The following is a 20,459-nucleotide window of genomic DNA, read 5'->3' as shown; positions in this document are numbered from 1 at the left end:
GTCTTACCAACTCTGAGAGGCCAATTAAGTAAGAGAGAGTTTTTCTCACATATCACATAATGTGGACGTGTAGCCCAGCAATCTTAGTATTTAGTATTGCCAAGAATTAGGGAAAAACTGTTGATTTTGCAAAATAAATTATAGAACCCATAAGTAGTACAATAATAAAGCATGACTGCAAATGAGTGCTAAATACCACCTATCAAATCTACATAGTATGTTTTGTGATATATTATTTTTGTATGCTTACTCACTAATTTGCAAAATTCAGTTTATCATGCAGTTATTGAGTGAACTAGTCAGCATCTACTCAACTATATTTAACCCAAAATTATGCCCTGTGGATAAATGCATAGGATATTCCTTCATTTGTTAGATCTTTTCTTAATATTCTTTTACTCCTTGTCTTAAATCCTATTAATTTAATATGTTACATAGGAATTCTTTTTTTGCCAGAGAACTTTAAAAAAAAAAAAAAAAAAAAAAGTGTCTAATTTTTTGATTTAAACAAAATCCTTTCATTAACCTAGGTAGCTGTAGGAGAGAACGCAGGCAGAAGCCCAGCAGCAGAGTGGGGGCTATCCAGTTTATTGTGCTGAGTGAAGCATGTTTGATTACCTGCCTTGTGGGTGGGTGGCGTATGTGTGCATTCGGTGCAAGGAGCTCTTGGCCTTCAGAGATTGCGTTCGGGCTTTGGAGGCCAGGGTGGCGGAACTGGAGGAGCTAAGGGAGGCAGAGAGGTATGTTGATGAGGCTTTCCGGGACACTGTAGATTTGTCCCACCTCTGGTCAGACAGCCCCTGTGCTGTTGAGGAGGATGGAAAAGCCCAGGGAAGTAGAGCAGTCAACGGGAGTAGAGGGAAACCTTCCCATAGTTGGGACCCTCCTTCCAGATGGTGTTAGGGTATCCTCTCACACTGAGGTTACCTCTCCGGGGGAGGGAACTCCAGTCACTAGGAAAAGGCAGGTATTAGTAATGGGAGATTCGATCATTAGAAACATAGGCCTAGTCTTCACTTACCGGCTGGTCCGGCGGCATGCCATCGATGTTCTGGGATCGATTTATCGCGTCTGGTTAAGACGCGATAAATCGATCCCGGATCAATCCCGGAAGTGCTCACAGTCGGCGCCGGTACTCCAGCTCGCCGAGAGGAGTACGCGGCGTCGACGGGGGGAGACTTCCGGCCGCGTCTGGACTGCGGTAAGTTCGGACTAAGGTACTTTGAATTCAGCTACGTTATTAACGTAGCTGAATTTGCGTACCTTAGTCCGAAGTCCGGACTAAGTGGGGACCAGGCCATAGATAGCTGGGTTTGTGATGACCGGGAGAACCATATGGTGACTTGCCTGTCTGGTGCGAAGGTTGTGGCTCTCTCAAGGCATCTAGATAGACTTATGTGTAGTGCTGGGGAGGAACCGGTGGTTGTGGTACATGTAGGTACAAGTGACATAGGGAAGGGTAGGAGAGACGTCCTGGAGGCCAAATTTAGGCTGCTAGGGAAGAGACTGAAATCCAGGACATCTATGGTGGCATTCTCAGAAATGCTTCCAGTTTCACGTGCAGGGTCAGGTAGGCAGGAGACAATGGTGTATAGAGGAGGGGTTTAGATTTATTAGAAACTGGGGAAACTCTTGGGTTAGGGGGAGCCTATACAGGAGGGATGGGCTCTACCTAAACCAAAGTGGAACCAGACTGCTGGCACTTAACATTAAAAAGGTTACAGAGCAGTTTTTAAACTAAGAGATGGGGGAAAGCTGACTGCTGCAGAGGAGCATGTGGATCGGACAGAGACTTCTCTAAGAGGAGAGTCTGTTGATAGAAATTCTCTAGGTTTTAATCTGGAGGAGAGGATGGAAGAGGATAAAGTAGGGGCCAGATCAGACAAGAAACATTCACATAAAAAAGAATCTGACATATCAGAAAAGGGCAGACAAATAAACAGTGACAAGTTTTTAAAGTGCTTGTACACAAAGGCTAGAAGTCTAAATAATAAGATGGGTGAACTAGAGTGCCTCGTGTTAAAGGAGGATATTGATATAATTGGCACCACAGAAACCTGGTGGAATGAGGACAATCAATGGGACACAATCATTCCGGGGTACAAAATATATCGAAAGGACAGAACAGGTCGTGGGGGTGGAGTGGCACTATATGTGAAAGAAAATGTAGAATCAAATGAAGAAAAAATCTTAAGTGAATCCACATGTTCCATAGAATCTCTATGGGTAGTAATTTCATGCTCTAATAAGAATATAACATTAGGGATCTGTTATTGATCACCTGATCAGGACAGTGATAGTGACGATGAAATGCTGAAGGAGATTAGAGAGACTATCAAAATAAAGAACTCTATAATAGTGGGGGATTTCAGTTATCCCCATATTGACTGGGAACATGTCACCTCAGGACGAAATGCAGAGACAAAATTTCTCGGTACTTTAAATGACTGCTTCTTGGAGCAGCTGGTACAGGAACCCACAAGGGGAGAGGCAATTCTCGATTTAGTCCTGAGTGGCGCGCAGGATCTGGTCCAAGAGGTAACTATAACAGGACCGCTTGGAAATAGTGACCATAATAACTTTTAACATTCCTGTGGTGGGAAGAACACCTCAACAGCCCAACACTGTGGCATTTAACTTCAGAAAGGGGAACTATGCAAAAATGAGGGGATTAGTTAAACAGAAATTAAAAGGTACAGTGACTAGAGTGAAATCCCTGCAAGCTGCATGGACACTTTTCAAAGATACCATAATAGAGGCCCAACTTAAATGTATACCCCAAATTAAAAAAAACACAGTAAAAGAACTAAAAAAGAGCCACCGTGGCTTAACAACCATGTAAAAGAAACAGTGGGAGATAAAAAGTCATCTTTTAAAAAGTGGAAGTCAAATCCTAGTGAAGTAAATAGAAAGGAGCATAAACACTGCCAAATTAAGTGTAAAAATGTAATCAGAAAAACCAAAAAGGAGTTTGAATAATAGCTAGCCAAAAACTCCAAAGGTAATAAAATGTTTTTTAAATACATCAGAAGCAGGAAGCCTGCTAAACAACCAGTGAGGCCCCTGAATGATTAAGATACAAAAGGAGCACTTAAAGACGATAAAGTAATTGCGGAGAAACTAAACGAATTCTTTGCTTCAGCCTTCACGGCTGAGGATGTTAGGGAGATTCCCAAACCTGAGCCAGCTTTTGTAGGTGACAAATCTGAGGAATTGTCACAGATTTAGGTGTCACTAGAGGAGGTTTTGGAATTAATTGATAAACCTAACAGTAACAAGTCACCGGGACTAGATGGCATTCACCCAAAAGTACTGAAAGAACTCAAATGTGAAATTGCGGAACTAACTACTGTGGTTTGTAACCTATCCTTTAAATCGGCTTCTGTACCCAGTGACTGGAAGATAGCTAATGTAATGCCAATATTTAAAAAGGGCTCTAGAGGTGATCCCAGCAATTACAGACCTGTAAGTCTAACGTCTGTACCAAGCAAATTAGTTGAAACAATCATAAAGAATAAAATTGTCAGACACCTAGAAGAACATAAATTGTTGGGCAAAAGTCAACATGGTTTCTGTAAAGGGAAATCATGTCTTACTAATCTACTAGAGTTCTTTGAAGGGTTCAACAAACGTGGACAAGGGGGATCCAGTGAACATAGTGTACTTAGATTTCCAAAAAAGCCTTGACAAGGTCCCTCACCAAAGGCTCTTATGTAAATTAAGTTGTCATGGGATAAGAGGGAAGATCCTTTCATTAATTGAGAACTGGTTAAAAGACAGGGAACAAAGAGTAGGAATAAATGAGAAATTTTCAGAATGGAGAGGGGTAACTAGTGGTGTTCCCCAATGGTCAGTCCTAGGACTAATCCTATTCAACGTATTCATAAATGATCTGGAGAAAGGGGTAAAAAGTGAGGTGGCAAAGTTTGCAGACGATACTAAACTGCTCAAGATAGTTAAGACCAAAGCAGACTGTGAAGAACTTCAAAAAGATCTCACAAACCTAAGTGATTGGGCAACAAAATGGCAAATTAAATTTAACGTGGATAAATGTAAAGTAATGCACATTGGAAAAAATAACCCCAACTATACATACAATATGATGGGGACTAATTTAGCTACAACTAATCAGGAAAAAGATCTTGGAGTCATCATGGATAGCTCTCTGAAGACGTCAATGCAGTGTGCAGCGGCAGTCAAAAAAGCAAATAGGATGTTAGGAATCATTAGAAAGGGAATAGAGAATAAGACGGAGAATATCTTATTGCCCTTATATAAATCCATGTTACGCCCACATCTGGAATACTGCATACAGATGTGGTCGTCTCGTCTCACAAAAGATATACTGGCATTAGAAAAGGTTCAGAAAAGGGCAACTAAAATGATTAGGCGTTTGGAATGGGTCCCGTATGAGGAGAGATTAAAGAGCTTGGAAAAGAGACTAAGGGGGGATATGATAGAGGTATATAAAATCATGAGTGGTGTAGAGAAAGTGAATAAGGAAAAGTTATTTACTTGTTCCCATAATATAAGAACTAGGGGCCACCAAATGAAATTAATGGGCAGCAGGTTTAAAACAAATAAAATGAATTTCTTCTTCACAGAGCGCACAGTCGATTTGTGGAACTCCTTGCCTGAGGAGGTTGTGAAGGCTAGCCCTATAACAGGGTTTAAAAGAGAACTGGATAAATTCATGGAGGTTAGGTCCATTAATGTCTATTAGCCAGGATGAGTAAGGAATGGTACCGCTAGTCTCTGTTTGTCAGAGGGTGGTGATGGATGGCAGGAGAGAGATCATTTGATCATTACCTGTTCGGTTCACTCCCTCTGGGGCACCTGGCATTGGCCACTGTTGGTAGACAGGATATTGGGCTGACCCAGTACGGCCATTCTTATGTTCTTATGTCTATGCTTAAGCCAAAATATCCCTGCATTGAATCCACCATCACATGAAATTCAGAACATCGTGAACAGGTGGAATAGAATATCTTGAGCCTTTTGCATAGTAATCTAGAAGACAATCATCTGCTGTCTGTTCTGTTATCAGATAATACCTGATAACATTTTCACTACACTAATGCCATTTTATGTTATGAAACTTATGTTAACTTAGATATTCTCAGTCACTAATGCAGTAGTTAGGTAAAGAGGCAATTTAATATAGATTCCAATGTCCCTGTTGAATTCCACAGCAAAATTTGGCGGCATTGTTAATGCAGTGCAAAGAAATCCCCAATTAGACAGCTGGCAACAAGGGATACTTTTCTTTTTACAGAAAAACGGTGTGCCCAGCTGGCCTCCGATTTTACAGGCTCAATGCCTTCAGGTAATTCCACTTCCAAGGTGTTATACCACAACCTGGAACACACCCTTCTTCAGTTGTTAACTGATTTGAGTAGAAGTCCACAAAGTTTAAACCCACCAGTACTTAATTTTAAAATCTCATGTTTCCTATGTATTTCATCCCCATATCCTATGACAGCTAATATTCTTCTTAATCTGCAATGGGAGAACAGAGAACCTCAGAGACATTTCATAACCATTCACAATAGAGTGTAAAACCATAATGCAGTTTCTTATTCTGACCTTACCAGGAGGTCTAGAACTTTTCTCTCTTCAGACAAGCTCTACAAATCATACTTCGGAGACAGAACTTAGAGAAAAGCTGTTGTGTTAACAAGTGAGTGATGGTATAACTCTGTGGTTTTGTATGTATGTATTCCTTTCTATTGGTTTACCATGAAAGATGATGGTGTTGTATTATCAAATCTAATGCTTATTTGCTCAATTTAAGCAGTCTTCATTTGGCCCCTTGAAGTCTTTGGAGTGTTTCTTCATACTGTTGCTAATAGTGGACGTATGGCAACCTGGTAATTAAATATTCTAGCACACATTTAAAGGGAGATTTTGAAAGCCAATTGGAGTTAGGTACCTAAAAGCTCCTCCCTTAATCTTTAAATGCAAATCAGACTGCTTTTGCAAACAATATTTTTTTGCTGTTTGCTTGTTAACATGTAGTAAAATTCTACTTTAAATAGGTGAGAAAAATCTCAAGAGCACCTACTTCCTATCCATTTAGAAATAAATATGTTTTCATTATTTTCTTCATGGGGGAGTGATGCAATGTTTTATCTAGCTAGGGTTATTTTCAAATCCATGTTCAAATATATCATATCGGATCTGTTAGTGAAGAATTGGGTCACTTGGCCTTTGTCTCCACTAGAAATACAAATGTCCCTATTACAACTGTTTGCATTGGTCTCAGTGTTAGTGTGGACAAATCCTAGGCATTTTTAGCAATCTCTAATAATTTCCTCTAAACAAAATTCCAGGATTTGTTGGTGAAAATACTTGCAGCCTGTGTGCATATTGGTCAATTAGCACCCCTGCAGTTGCACTGTTGCTTTTAGTTGCTCTAACAACTGTAGTATGGATTTGTCAAAAAAAAATCATGCCAAACAATCTAATTTCCTTCTTTGACAAGGTAACCAGCCTAGTGGATGGGGGGGAAGCAATAGACAAGAGATGGTAATTTTAATAAGGTTTTTCATGCAATCCCATTTGACATTCTCATAAGCAAACTAGTGGTATATGGCCTAGATGAAATTCCCAAGGGGGGTGGGTGCACAACTGGTTGAAAACCCATACTGAGAGTAGTTACCAATGGTTCGGTGTAAAACTGGAAGGACACGTCAAGTGGGGTTGCACAGAAGTTTGTCCTGGGTTGAGTACTATGCAATATTTTCATTAATGACTTGGATAATGGAGTGGAGAGTACTCTAATAAAATTTGCAGGTGACACCAAGAGGAGAGGGATTGCAAGAGCTTTGGAGGACAGGATTAGAATTCAAAATGACCTTGATATATTGAAGAACTGGTCTGATCAACAAGATGAAATTCAGTAAAGACAAGTGCAAAATAAGGCACTTAGAAAGGAAGACTCAAATACACAGATACTAAATGGAGAATTAACAGGCAGCCAGCGGTACTGCTGAAAAGGATCTGAGGGTTATAGTGGATCACAAATTGAATGAGAGTCAACAGTGTGATCCTGTTGTGAAAAAGACAAATGTCAAGCTGGGCTGTATTAACAGGAGTGTCATATGTACGACATCAGAGGTAATGGTTTCTCTTTACTCAGCATTGGTGAGGCCTCAGCTGCAGCACTGTGTCCAGTTTTAGGCACTGCGCTTTAAGAAAGATATAGGCAAATGGGGGAGAGTCTAGAGGAAATCGTTTTCTACGTTTCTTATTTTTATCTATAAAGAAAGGTTGAAAGAACTGGGCATGTTTCGTCTCGAGGAAAAAAAAAGTTGGAGTGGGGGACATAAGAGTCTTCAAATATGTAAATGGTTGATATAAAGAGGGCTGTGATCAGTTGCTTTCTGTGTTCACCCAGGGTAGAACAAGTAGTATTCAGCTTAATCTGCAAGTGGGCAGATTTACTGTAAATTTTCTTTTTAGTCAATACACCAGACTCATTATGTGAAAAATGCTTTCTCATAATGGAACTTGTACAAAAAAAATTTAAACAAAAGATAGCAGTAAAACTGGAGTGCTTTATTAAAACCTTGCAGTTTTTATAAATTGTGGAATGAAAAGTAAGCAATCTCTTGAGTTGTCATTAACTGATCAAATAAAACTCATTAACTTTCAGAATGAGCATCAATATTTGCACTTAATTTAAAACTGAAATAGAAAAGACAAATACAAAAAATGTCTTGGCTATTATTACTTTTGCTGTAGATTAAAGTGAGTGTAAACCATATATATTTTGAATTATTGGATACAACATATACTTAGGTTACTATAATTGGACCAAACATATTAAAATAAGAACGGTACAAAAAGAGGTCATTTCGCTGAATAAACTTTCTCCCTCTGTTTATAACTCGGTCCTTGTTTCAGTGTTTGTGTGTGTGTGTGTGTGTGTATCTGTACATACACCTTGTACATGTTTAATAACACTGGTATATGATACACTGTATAGGTATATACATTTATCAGACGTCAATATCCACATCATCTGCCCACTAATTTCTTTCCCTGGATCTTATTCCAATATGCCAAACCTCTGAGTAGCTTTAAACAGACACTTAACCAAATGTAAGATTCCCTCCCAAATTACCCTTCCCAAGGCTCATGTGGGACAAGATTTGGTCTTGAACCAGTAAAAGCTTTTCTGTATGTAATAAATAATGTCAGGACTTTAAAGTGTGTTATCAGGTCTATTCAAGGAAAGGAATGGGAACACTGTGCCATTGAATAGGGAGATTTGCAACACTTGAAGGGATCAAGACATTGAACTGTACAGTTGTGACATTCTTACATATGAAGATATGGAGTTATTTTGAATCTTCTATATTTATCAGTTTATATTTCATTCAAGGCTCAGAGGGAGAAAAAATTTGGACTCATGGTAACTAGCCAGACAACATCTCCAATCATTACCTCATCTTCCCATGTTCATGGGAGCTTATATATTTTAAATCTTTAAGAAGCAATTCCAGTGATATCTAGAGACCTTAGGTTTGCGGTGTGGGTTTATTACAGAAACTTCATTGTTAGGCTCGTTAAGTGAGCTCTTCCCTAGTGATGGATCAAAGGTCTGTGCTGAGTTTTAAAAATAATGTAGGAGCTGTCTTTAATACTACTTTAGGAATGATGCCAGATCTTATCCAGGATAAGTAGTGTGCTTTAGAGTGGCTCCATTTATTTCTTCCGGAGAGATTTTATAGAGTAGTTCCTTTGAGTTATATATGCCATTCCTTGGAGTTATATATGGATACCCCTATTGATCAACATATATATGGGGCCAGTGGATGGATTGGGGCGGCTAGTGAGAGAAAGAATGATGTAGTGTGTCCTTAGTGTATGTAGATGCCAGCACTATATTTCTCTCTTCTAATCCTGCTGTTGCAGTTGAATGACCGGTCTGTTGATAAATATGAATTTTTGCATGCATGAAGGCTAGCTGGCTGAGTCTCAAATATAATGAGATAATGCTTCTGGGATGGACTCAACAATTGGAAAAAAAATGGGTGGAAATTGTATCAGTTTCTTCCACTGATGGGGGTGCCAACTGTTGAAATTGCAGCTTGTGCAGAATGAGACAGCCCTTTTTTTAAGGTAATGTTTCACACAAAAACTTGTTCTCGGTGATCTGCTATTATTGTTATAGTAGTGCCTTGAGTTACCATTCATTACCAGAAGATGTATTGTGCTAGGCACTATACAAACACTTGTAAGAGGCAATCTATGCCCTGAAGAATTTACAGACTAGGAAGACAAGAACATGAGAGAGAAGTAGGATTGCAATCAACAGACGGGAAATTGAGACATAGAGATTGACTACTGGTTGTTACACTAGTTGATATCAGGGTGGTGGTTGTATAGCACCCTTCAATGGGATGGCTCTTGAAATTATTTTAATCAATGAAGTGCTGAATGTTTTGGATCCTGGCTTTTAAGAAATCACTTCTCTCCAAATGGTGCTGTGATTGTTGCAATCATCTGGGATGTTTAGGTGTACAACCTCTTGCTTAAAACATGAAGGGTTTATTAACAGGGTGTTCTTGATTATTGGAAATGTTTGACTGGAATGTACTTCCCATGCCACCATATGCCAGATTCTGGATTTGGTAACCATCAGCACATGCTGTGAGACTTGAGTATGAGGGTGAAGCAATTGGTTGGGGCATGGGGAAGAAAGGAGGTTCTTAACAGATCTGGGAAGGGTTTTTTGCCTTTTTGTTTCAAGACTAGTTTTCTAAAATATCATTTTGATATCTTTCATTTAAAGTGGTTCTTAAGTAGGTATAATGTGCCTAGAGAACATAGGTGCACTGAAATTGAATTATATATATAATAGATGTAACTCTGTGTAACTCATTGTTTTAGCTGCCTTTTAAATTTAATTTTACTTTGTTTCAGTTCAGTTGCCTCAGTTGGCAGTTCATTTTGTGTAACATGCTTCATGAAATAGTTTGCCAGACTACTCAGTTTAATGCTTAACTTGTTAATATTTTTACTGTACCTTCAGGCTTTTAAACTAGCTGTCCCCAGGATTAACTTTTTGTTGTTGTTTTTGCTCCACTTCACGGAACTCCTTTTTAATTCTATTAATTCCATCGAGTCACTTGAAAAGCACGTTTCCAATGAGAATATGCTTAACCTCTTTAGGCATTGCTCCTAACAAATACTCTGAAACCCTAAATTTACCATAATTATCCTACATTACATCCATTTTGGGAGATGAAAACTCTTGAAGGGAAAGATGACCAAACTGGTAAGATTCCATCTTCAACGTGATGTCTAATCAGTGCCTTGTACAGAAACAATATCAATACTTTTGATGTATACCTTGACACTGTATCTGCCATTTTTTTGAACATAAGAATGGCCATACTGGGTCAGACCAAAGGTCTATCTAGCCCAGTATACCGTCCTCTGACAGTGGTCAATGACAGGTGCCCCAAAGGGAATGAACTGACAGGTTATCATCGTGATCCACCCCTTTTCAATCCCAGCTTCTGGCAAATAGAGGCTAGCGACACCATTCCTGCCCATCCTGGCTAATAGCCATTGATGGACCTATCTTCCATGAATCTATCTAGCTCCTTTTTGAACCCTGTTACAGTCTTGGACTTCACACTACCCTCTGGCAAGGAGTTCCAGAGTTTGACAGTGCATTGCGTGAAAAAATACTCTCTTGTGTTTGTTTTAAACCTGCTACCTATTAATTTCATTTGGTGGCCCCTTGTTTTTGTATTATGAAAAGGAGTAAATAATACTTTCTTATTTACTTTCTCTATACCACTCATGATTTTATAGACCTCTATCATATCCCCCCTTAGTCACCTCTTTAACAAGATTGGGACTTTTCAGCTTGGAAATCTCGCCTCATACAGAAGTCGTTCTATACCCCTAATAATTTTTGTTGCCCTTTGCTGACCGTTTTCCAATTCCAATATATCTTTTTTGAGATGGGGCGACCACATCTGCATGCAGTATTCAAGGTGTGGGCGTACCATGGATTTATATAGAGGCAATATGATATTTTCTGTCTTATTATCTATCCCTTTCTTGATGATTCCCAACATTGTTTGCTTTTTTGACTGCCGCTGCACATTGAGTGGATGATTTCAGAGAACTATCTACAATGACTCCAAGATCTCTTTCTTGAGTGGTAACAGCTAATTTAGACCCCATCATTGTATATGTATAGTTAGATTATGTTTTCCATTGTGCATTACTTTGCATTTATCAACATTAAATTTCCTCTGCCATTTTGTTGCCCAGTCACCTAGTTTTGTGAGATCCTTTTATAGCGCTTCGCAGTCTGCCTCAGACTTAACTATCTTGAGTAGTTTTGTATCATCGGCAAATTTTGTCACCTCACCATTTACCCCTTTTTCCAGATCGTTTATGAATATGTTAAATAGGACTGGGCCCAGTACAGATCCCTGGGGGACACCACGATTTACCTCTCTCCATTCTGAAAAAGAACCATTTGTTCCTACCCTTTGTTTCCTATCTTTTAACCAGTTACCAATCCATGAGAGAACCTTCCCTCTTATCTCATGACTGCTTATTTTACTTAAGAGCCTTTGGTGAGGGAACTTGTCAAAGGTTTTCTGAAAATCTAAATACACTATATCCACTGGATCTCCTTTTTCCGCATGCTTGTTGGCCCCCCTCAAATAATTCTAGTAGATTGGTGAGGCATGATTTTCCTTTACAAAAAACATGTTGACTATTTTCCAACAAATAATGTTCATCCATGTGTCTGACAATTTTGTTCTTTACAATAGTTTCAACCAATTTGCCCGGTATTGAAGTGAGGCTTACTGGCCTGCAGTTGCCAGGGTCACTTCTTTTTAAAAATTGGCATCACATTAGCTATCCTCCAGTCATTTGGTACAGAAGCTGATTTAAATGATAGGTTACAGATGACAGTTAGTAGTCCTGCAATTTCACATTTGAGTTCCGTCCGAACTCTTGGGTGAATACCATCAAGTCCTGGAGACTTATTACTGTTTAGTTTATTTAGAGAGACAAGGTGGGTGAGGTAATATCTTTTATTGGACCAACTTGTGTTGGTGAGAGAGACCAGTCTTCGAGCTTACACAGAGCTCTTCTTCAGGTTTGTTTTAATTTTTCTAAGAAACATAAATCCTACGTTCCTTCATACTCTGGTGGTGGTTTTACACTTTTGCTGTATAGCTGTATCTTTCTTATCAGTGAACTTGATTGCAATTATAAGAGTTGAAGACTTAAATCTGTTTTAAGTGAAAGCTTGGATTCCAGATAAGATAATGACAGTGGCCCAGGAAAGATTGCTACTTACCCTAGATAAGTGGATTTTTAAAGTCCTGCCTATAACTAACCTTTAGGATTCTCTGTTAGTAACATATTTCAGGCTTCCTTCAGCTATTTGAGAAGTCAAGGGATGTGAAACTCTGCAGGATTCTCAATGACAGCGGATATTATCATTATTATGTTTGGTTGTGTTGATCAAATAAGTAATTTTGTGTTCACTTAATAAAAGGCTACAATAGAAGTATTACTGTCATGTGGCGATTGTGTAAATCCTTTTTATTTTTATTTCCTTTTTATTGGCTTTTGTTATGAACATTCTTGTGGCTGTCTGTGCTTTTAACACTTCTTGATTGTTTTGTCTTTACCTTGGATGTTTTGTTTCTTAAAGTTGCTCCAATGACAGTAAATACATAAATCATAGCTGCTTGTCTTCTCACAAGCTATATTTTCATGCCAGATTATATCTGCCATTTCATTTATTTGTTTGGGGTGTAAATAATAATGTTTAAGGATTCAGAGTTACTGATGTAAGACCTCAGTCTCAAAATTCACATTGATAGTGTCTAAGCAAATGATACTTTTCTCAATGTCATCACTAAGAGTAAAATTTTCAGAAGTACCTGAATCCCTTAGATTCCTTAAGTCACTTTTGTAAATGGGACTTGAAGTGGCTTTGGTACTTCTGAAACTTTTACCCTGATTCCCAAATATTGCTGATGTCACAAATGATGCAACTGTTGAGTGGTTGGATACCATAAGTTTCAAATGTAAGATAGATTGCTCTGAAATCTGTATTGAGCCTTCTAGAATTTAGCTTAATTATCCCTATGCATCTGCTCAACTGGCTTTGGGTCTACAATTTTGGGGGACTGGGGAGGGCTGTCAGGCTTCTCTAACGCTAGCATGGGGATTGAACCTACACAGAGCAGAATTGAAGAGTATAAAGTCAGGCTTTAAATCTCTTTACCTTTTAACCTATTCTTTAAGCCTTGCTTTGTGCTGATGAATCTCACCCCAGGATTTGGCCCGTTGGTTCCTCTCTCTGTCAACGGAAACAGTGCTTCCAGTAGTGTGTGTACAGAAACTACAGGAACAAAGCTGTGAGCCAACAGCTTGGGTAATAGAGTGCATTAGCAGAACAAATGTGAGCACTTAATTCTTCTATTACCTTTTAAACTCCCCATGTCTTTTCATTTATTTTAATTGGGGAGATGAATATTTAACTGGGTTTGCCAGACTTTCAGGAAAGATGGCTTCACTGTGCACTAAGTATGGAAAAAGTTGACAGTGGAGTGTTGGAAGTCTTGGAGAGAATGATTTATAAGAGACTAAATAGACTATCCAATTCAAAAGTATTGTATATCTTAGTTTATAATGCCCTAATACATGTTGGAGTTTAATATTTCATTAAGGCAAACATTTTATGGTTTTATGCGCTGACCTGTGTATTATTTTACTACTTACTGTTTTGTTCCTGTTAGTTCGAGTTTCTTAGCCTCTTTATTAGAGGTGGGCTGAACCAAAATGACAGATCTAAATACCCCCTAATATTGGAAGAGTTCATATCCATATCTGAACTTTTCAGCTTGGAACCCTTATGTTTCTCAAGAATTCACTTCTGAAAAATGTTAAAACCAAAAGCTTAACCACAAAGAAAAGCCATCCATGATAACCAATGAGAGTGGGAGGATAGTAGCAAATTTTAATGAATATGGAAGAAAAATTAATAGATTTTCTCCTTTTAAAACAAACATAGTTCACACTTGCTAACTTTGTTATTTTGTAGCTTCCCCGGAAAATATGAAGGATAGCATTGTATGTTTATTGTGATAATTTCTGCTGTGAAGAGCTGACTATGGTTAGAATGTGAAATAAATGGAGTCAGGGCTGGTGCAACCACTAGGGGAACTAGGCGGCCACCTAGGGCGCCTAGTGGTTGAGGGCGCCTAAAAGCCCGCTCAGGTGAGGAGGTGGAGTGGAGGTGATCTGGGGCGAGGGGGGTGCGGGGAGGGCTGCCCGCAGTAACGGGGGGGCCCACAGGGGAACCGCTCCCCACCCCAGATCACCTCCACTCTGCTTCCTCCGCTGAGCACACAGCCCCCGCTCTAATTCTCCTTCAATCAGCGCCGCAAGCTTGGGAGGGGAGGAGAATTAGAGCGGCACCAGCGTACTCAGCGGAGGAGGCAGAGCAAAGGTGAGCTGGGACGGGCTCCCCAGACGGGGTGAGCTTCTGTGTGGGAGGGGCTCCCCGGGCAGAGTTAGCTGCTGGGGGGGGCGGTAGGCAGGGTTAGCTGCTGTGGAGGGGGGCTCCCCGGGGAGGGGGAGCGGGGTTAGCTGCCGCGGGGGGTGGGGGCGACTCCTCTGGTGTGGAGGGCAAGGGGGCGGGGTTAGTTGGGTGGAGGGGTAGAGCAAGGTGGAAGTTTCGCCTAGGGCACGAAACTTCTTTGCACCGGCCCTGAATGGAGTTAATATTTGAAAACAGACAAGGTGGGTGAGGGAGTGTCTTTTATTGGACCAGCTTCTGTTGGTGAGAGAGACAAGCTTTCGAGCTTATACAGAGTTCTTCGGGTCTGGAAATCTTACTCAGGGCAGGTCTATACTTAAAATGCTGCATTGGTGAAGCTGCAGCACTTAAATGAAGATGCTCCTATGCCGATGGGACAGAGCTCTCCTGTCAACATTGTTAATCCACCTCCACAAGAGGTGGTAGAAGCTCGCTCACCCGTCGACATAGCGCTGTCTACAAGGGGGGATTAAGGTCAGTATAACTACATTGCTGGGGGGATGGGTGGATTTTTCAGACCCCTGAACGAAGTAGTTACACTGACATAGGTCTGTAGTGTATACCAGACATCAGAGTGTCACAGTTAAATTCAAGGTGGAACAAATTGTTTACTGTAAGTAGTTAACAAATATTTCAAGGGACCATTCAAGATGAAGTAACCTGTTAATACCCCTCCAGTCATAGGAAAGAAAAGGAGGGAGGGCAAAGCAGCTTGCTGGGGGAGGGTTGTTAGTGGGTTATAGATTGTTGTAATAAGCCATAAATCCAGTCTCTCTATTCAGCCCATGATTTTTATTATCTAGTAGAATTATGAATTTAAGTTCCCAGGCTTGTCCTTGGAAAGTGTTGTGCAGGTTTCCTCTGAAGATGAGGACTGATAGGTCAGATATAGTGATTGCTTTATGGAAAGTGTTCACCCACGGGTGATGTGGTGTTTTGTCTTTTATCATTTTTATCATCTGTCCAGATGATGAAAATATCATTGATTGTATATCACACATATCATTGGTTTTGTGGTGCATTTGTGGTGTACCTCATCCAGTGCACTGCATGCCCCAATAGCAGCTACATGGGTGAAACCAGACAATCACTATGCTCTCAAATGTACTCACACCGGAAAATTCAGAATGTAACTTAAATTCTGTGTGGCCTTTGTAAAGAAGATCCATTTTCCATGCTGCATCTGTTCAGGTAGTTGGCCGTGCTTTTTTTTTCAACAGAGGCTGCAAGTCGTGCCATAGTCCAGTTCCTGGAGATCAATCAGAGTGAAGAAGCCAGTAGAGGTTGGATGCTGCTCACTACTATTAATTTACTAGCTTCATCAGGACAGGTTAGTTCTTCTTTATTATCATGAAAACCAAAGCAGGAATGCCAAAATATTTCCAGGTGTGCAGCATTCCTCGTTAAATAGCACATGTGAAAAGGGGCAATGGGAACATCCTACAGTGTTCTAATTCCAAAGGTTACAGGTCCTAACATCCTTTACATCTCCTTCCTATGTTGAGGTTTAATTTTATTATAGTGTCTCAGTAGTGATGCTAAATTTATGAATTTAAGTTGCCTAAAAGAGAGTTCTCTGGGGCTGAAATTTATGTCTTTTCCTAGCTCACAGATAAATATTTTTTAGGTAAAGAAGTAATAAATCAAAAGTGGCTTAATAGAAATTTCAGAGTCTAAAAAGTGCTTTCTGCACCTCTAAAATCATTTTAAAACTGGAATAACTCAAAAAGTCTTTACTTTAGAAACAAAAACCAAACAAACCCTTGTGATCAGGTATTGATGATCTCTTTGGGGACTAGATCTGGTTAAAGATATAAACAACGGAGAAATATATATATATTTTATTTTCTGTTAATATATCATTTTTTAATTAATCTCATTTTCTGCAAAAGTTTTAAAATATTCACTGGTATATTTGTGGTAGTGCATGACTAATCCTCTAAGGGCTTGTTTGGACAGAGTTAGTTTGCTGCAAGTGGGGGTGTAAATCTACAGCACACTAACTGTCCATGTGGACCCTGCTGCTGCACACTAAAAGCTCTCTCATGCGCTTTAACCTACTACTGTTTCAAATGGAAGTAGGTCAAAGAGCACTAGGGAACTTCTAGTGCTTATGGACCCTGCTACTGCAGCTAGTTGGTGCTTGGTCCACTAATATTTTGTCGATTTACACCCCAGCTTGCTATGTACTAACTCACCCTCTCAGCAAGCTCTAAGTCACATGGTGGTGTTTATTCTCCATGACTGGATAAACTGAGGTCAGGTCTACACTACACAACAAATTTGGTAAAAATACGTTGCTCAGGAGTGTGGGAAAAAACACACCCTGGAGTGGTGTAGTTATACCAACTTTAACCTCTCGTGTAGACAGTGCTATGTCAGCAGGAAAGCTTTTCCCACCGACATAACTATTGCCTCTCACAGAGGTGGAGTAACTAAGCCGATGGGACAGATCTCTCCCGTCAGCTTAGAGCATCTTCATCAAAGTGCAGGTGTGCCGATGCAACGTTTGTAGTGTAGACCTACCTTGAGACAAAATAGGAGAAAATACATTTCTGGTAAGTTGAGTTTGGGGAAAAAGTCTTTTATATTTTGAAACCTTTGAAATTTGGAAATATTTTCACTAATAAATCAGCAGTCTGGATACTCAGAAACAATTTATAATTTGGCCCCATGAATAACCGTGGGGTGAACTCCTTGTGCTTACTAGGAAAAATATTTGTAAATCTTTTTTGTTATCTAACCACCTATAATGGGGAATGTGTACTTTGAAAAATATTAGTGAGAAAAATAATAGGTAGGAATATTTGAAAAGAATATAATGATCTTTGCTACCAAACTAAGATCTCACTGTGAGGATGAAAGAAAAGAACATGCAAGATCCTAAGATATCCATAACAGATATTAGTCTTTGAGATGCTGATGGCATCTTGACCAACTGTCCTTGTCTCTTATCCTTATTCTGTATCCTTCCATACTCTTGAATTATGTATGATCATTAAATTTGTTAGCCCTTAAGTACCCTAACTTAGAATTATCTGCTTTTGGTATGCTGATTCCTGCAGAGCATGTGGAATTTGATTTTGTCCCACATGGATATGTTTGCAGGCTACTTCGAGCATCTTACAAGACAAAGAATTTGGTTATAAATAGTACCCCATTCATGGAGGCCACACTATATAAAGAGATAATGAAGCCAAAGGCAATATGAGCTGTATTACTGAGGCTCTGCTGGCTGCCCTTCTGACACATTGGACAATTGCGTGCTGTCGTCTCTCTGCTCCCTGATTATCTGTTCATATATCTTACCAAATCATCCCACCTACTTTACAAATAATACCAGACCCCACCTCCCAACTTTTCCATTCTCCTCCAAATGTTTTCACACTTTCTTCCACGCTGTTCTGTATGCATGAAACAGCATAAAGCCAATACCTTCTCTTTCCAATCCAATCACACTTCTGTGATGACTGTAAGAAATATCCAGCTGATGAGGTCTAGATTGAGGGCCTGAGGGGATTGCTGATTTTTACATTATTTTAAAAAGCTTTATAGTTTGTAATCGCTAAGATCCATCAATCTGATATAAATGATGCTCTTATCGTTGTTGTTGTTTTTGTCTTCCATTCCCTTTTACTGTTTGTTACATTGTTGTCTTGTCTTGCGGTAGGGATTGTGTCTTCCTATGGCTCTAATCCTAATTGGAGCATTTAGTGTTATTGTCATATGAATAATTAATGATTATTTTATTACTTTTGATATATTTAGACCTTTTTCTGAGTGTTGTCTTGTTTTTCCTCTATTTTTTTCCCCTGTTTTGTAAATGTTGAAGAATACGTGATTCATCAGTACTGCAGTTTGGACGCTTGTTAAATTTATAGGAAGGAAAAGTTCAACGTTTTATGCAAGCTTCTATCTGTGTGACTTCCATTAAAGGCAATAATTTGCATAATTATTCTTTCAAAGAATACAGAAAGTCTTGAATTTAAAAGAAAATTGTTGTATTTTTAAAAAATTCACTATTACAATATTGTGAAATGTTACTGGCTTTTCTGTTTTTCAGAAAACAGTGGACTGCATGACGACGATGTCGGTGCCTTCCACGCTTGTTAAATGTCTATATCTGTTTTTTGACCTTCCACATGTGCCTGAGGTAGTTGGAGGAGCGCAGAATGAGCTACCTCTAGCAGAGCGCCGAACGTTACTACAGAAAGTCTTTGTACAGGTGAGAAGATAATATAGGTGTTGAACATGTAGACAGACTTTTTTCTCTTTAAAAAAAGGGGGTAAGGAGGTATGGAAAGAGGCGGCTTTATCAGATATCTCCAGAAATTGCTATTGATCTGGGCCAGTAGTTTCACACATTGAAGTTATTTTTCGCTATTTCTTAACAGAGACAACAGTTTGTTAGCAAAATGAATTTCCCTGCCAGCAGAGTTGAGATTGAGTACTTTTTTTTTCTCAGAAAATATTTTGTCCTCACAAATGAGTGTAGCACTTGTACTGGGCTGCTTAAGAGGGATGATATGCAGACTACTTCCTCCCTCTCCCCCCCCTCCCCCCCCCCGTTCATCTTTTATGTCTTTAGCCATGACAGTCATTTGAGTAAGTACAGTAAAAATAAGCAGCACTGATATTAATAAGTGGACTATTTAAAAACATGCCACCTTTATTTCTAATAGAGAAATAAATCACCTTTGTGTGGCAGAAAAGGGAAATCACTATTGTGGCTTTCCTGAATGAGTTAATTTAAGACATTTTCAGCAGAACAGAATGAATTGGTTAACTTAGTGCAGTTTAGTCTGTGTACTTGGCTTGGAATTTAACTTCACCACTTTATTCTTTTTTTTTCTTTTCAGTTATATAAATAAAGATGGATGTTACCGCTGCATTTTATATAGCTTATACAATTATCTTTATTCTGTTTGTCAATGGAAGGAAGAGGGTAGACAGCATATTTTTTTACCTTAGAAAAGGTTGTATTATGTTTGTCTATCAGCATCTGATTATAAACTATTATATGTCAGTGGCTATATCTATTCATGCTAGCTCCGGTGTTCTTTTGTGCAAGGTGCTGTGCTCCCGCAACTCCTTTTGGCACACAGTACCATTTAGGATTGGCGTTATGGGTTTAAATATCTGACTAGATAAATTAAATTAAACACAGTACATTTTCATGGTAATAAATTTTGAGTAATTAAAAATGTTGAGATGTTGCACTTAATGAACAAATGTTCCTGGAATATTAACTTTTTGGTGTGCTGTTCTTTATAAATGACACTTCGAATAAAAGGAAGAAGCAGGGTTCTGTACCTTGTTTATGGAAAATAAAACTGACTGAGTCACTTGGTTGTCTCAGTTTGTAAAGGGAAAGCTAACTTCCCATTTGAAAGAGTTGAAATATCATGAATACACCTTTGGCTGTTTCTCTGTCTTGTAAAAGGTTTTTTTGATGAGGCTTCATCTTCCTAGTGATCTTTTCAAATCTTAGCCTTTGTTAGTTTGGCCATACATAAATATATTTGAGATACAGTAAGCCATTGTGGTGTTAGACAGTGTCTCATGGGCTCTTATTTGTGTGCTGCCCAACCCCCCTCCTGTCCATTCTTGAAAACCTCTTTCCTGAATTAAAGTAGTACTTTCTATCCAGACTAGCTGGCATGACTGGGATCTGAGTTAGAGCCTGGGTTCTGCTTTCACTTGGGCTGGTAATCTACCCACTTTACAGTGAGGACACAGGCTTACATACTCAAATGCTGATAGTCCTCCGATGCCTTCCCATAATTCATCCCATGTGCCCAGAAGAACAGAACAAGTTCTCCCACAGTTCATTGTGAAAGAATTGTAGAGTGGC

The 20,459-nt window shown here is 39.3% G+C and overlaps 1 protein-coding gene across 4 annotated transcripts in view; it reads left to right on the top strand.

Annotated features, from left to right (window-relative positions):
* The window catches only part of WDFY3 (WD repeat and FYVE domain containing 3), a 292,238-nt gene that overhangs the window by 101,941 nt on the left and 169,838 nt on the right, over positions 1-20,459 (top strand). For all 4 annotated transcript variants that reach the window (XM_054029392.1, XM_054029390.1, XM_054029391.1 and 1 more), the window contains exons 5-6: positions 15,826-15,935; positions 18,669-18,830. In XM_054029392.1, coding sequence (XP_053885367.1) covers positions 15,826-15,935; positions 18,669-18,830 — 272 coding nt within the window. The remainder of the gene's footprint in view (positions 1-15,825; positions 15,936-18,668; positions 18,831-20,459) is intronic.

Source organism: Malaclemys terrapin, chromosome 5, assembly GCF_027887155.1.
Source record: "Malaclemys terrapin pileata isolate rMalTer1 chromosome 5, rMalTer1.hap1, whole genome shotgun sequence".
Classification (NCBI taxonomy): Eukaryota; Metazoa; Chordata; order Testudines; family Emydidae; genus Malaclemys; species Malaclemys terrapin.
The sequence above is the reverse complement of the archived record's forward strand: the minus strand, read 5'-3'. Positions and strand labels throughout refer to the sequence as shown.